Source organism: Penaeus vannamei, chromosome 37, assembly GCF_042767895.1.
Source record: "Penaeus vannamei isolate JL-2024 chromosome 37, ASM4276789v1, whole genome shotgun sequence".
Classification (NCBI taxonomy): Eukaryota; Metazoa; Arthropoda; class Malacostraca; order Decapoda; family Penaeidae; genus Penaeus; species Penaeus vannamei.
In genome coordinates, this window is record NC_091585.1 from 15,874,901 (window position 1) to 15,876,579 (window position 1,679).

The window sequence follows — 1,679 nt, forward strand, 5'->3', positions numbered from 1 at the left end:
CAACCCCACATCCAACAACCACAACCACCACAACCCCCACCTCCAACAACCACAACCACCACAACCCCAACCCCACCTCCAACAACCACAACCCCACACCCCACCTCCAACAACCACAACCCCACCTCCAACAACCACAACCACCACAACCCCACCTCCAACAACCACAACCACCGCAACCCCACCTCCAACAACCACAACCACCACAACCCCCACCTCCAACAACCACAACCACCACAACCCCACCTCCAACAGCCACAACCACCACAACCCCACCTCCAACAACCACAACCACCACAACCCCAACCCCACCTCCAACAACCACAACCCCAACCCCACCTCCAACAACCCCAACCCCAACCCCACCTCCAACCACCACAACCCCAACCCCACCTCCAACAACCACAACCCCAACCCCACATCCAACAACCACAACCACCACAACGACCCCACCTCCAACAACCACAACCACCACAACCCCAGCCCCACCTCCAACAACCACAACCCCAACCCCACCTCCAACCACCACAACCCCAACCCCACCTCCAACAACCACAACCCCAACCCCACCTCCAACAACCACAACCACCACAACCCCCACATCCAACAACCACAACCACCACAACCCCACCTCCAACAACCACAACCACCACAACCCCAACCCCACCTCCAACAACCACAACCACCACAACCCCACCTCCAACAACCACAACCACCACAACCCCAACCCCACCTCCAACAACCACAACCCCAACCCCACATCCAACAACCACAACCACCACAACCCCACCTCCAACAACCACAACCACCACAACCCCCACCTCCAACAACCACAACCCCAACCCGACATCCAACAACCACAACCACCACAACCCCAACCCCACAACCGCAACCACCACAACCCCCACCTCCAACAACCACAACCACCACAACCCCACCTCCAACAACCCCAACCCCACCTCCAACAACCACAACCACCACAATCCCACCTCCAACAACCACAACCACAACCACCACAACCCCACCTCCAACAACCACAACCACCACAACCCCACCTCCAACAACCACAACCACCACAACCCCAACCCCACCAACAACCCCAACCCCACCTCCAACAACCGCAACCACCACAACCCCACCTCCAACAACCATAACCACCACAACCCCAACCCCACCTCCAACAACCCCAACCCCACCTCCAACAACCACAACCCCACCTCCAACAACCGCAACCACCACAACCCCATCAAACTCCACAAGGAAGACAAAAGCCCCCGCATAATGCATCTCCGAAATTCTTCCAATACTTCATCCCGGGCGGCGAGCAAGCAGATGCAAAGCAACCCTCCTGCAATCGGCCGGGAAGGAGGGGTGGGGTAGGGGGTGGGGGTAGGGGTGGGGGTGGGTGGGGTGGGGTAGGGGGTGGGGCTAGGGGAGGGGGTGGGTGGGGTGGGGTAGGGGGTGGGGCTAGGGGAGGGGTGGGTGGGGTGGGGTAGGGGTGGGGGTAGGGGAGGGGTGGGGGGGGGGGGGGATTGGGGTGGGGGAGGGGGGGAGGAGGAGAGCGATGAGATGGTGAAAGGAGGAAGGAGGAGGGGGGTGGTAGTAAGGGTGAGGAGGGGGGAAGGGGAGGGGGAGGGGGGCAGGGGGTGGGGGTGGGATCGGGGGAGGATTAGAGCGAT

At 60.6% G+C, this 1,679-nt stretch overlaps 1 protein-coding gene across 1 annotated transcript in view; it reads right to left on the reverse strand.

Annotated features, from left to right (window-relative positions):
* Positions 1-1,287, reverse strand: part of LOC138859657 (PE-PGRS family protein PE_PGRS33-like) — a 38,025-nt gene extending 36,738 nt beyond the window's left edge. Inside the window, exon 1 of the mRNA XM_070115462.1 lies at positions 1,176-1,287. Coding sequence (XP_069971563.1) covers positions 1,176-1,287 — 112 coding nt within the window. The remainder of the gene's footprint in view (positions 1-1,175) is intronic.
* Between the last annotated feature and the right edge of the window lie 392 nt (positions 1,288-1,679).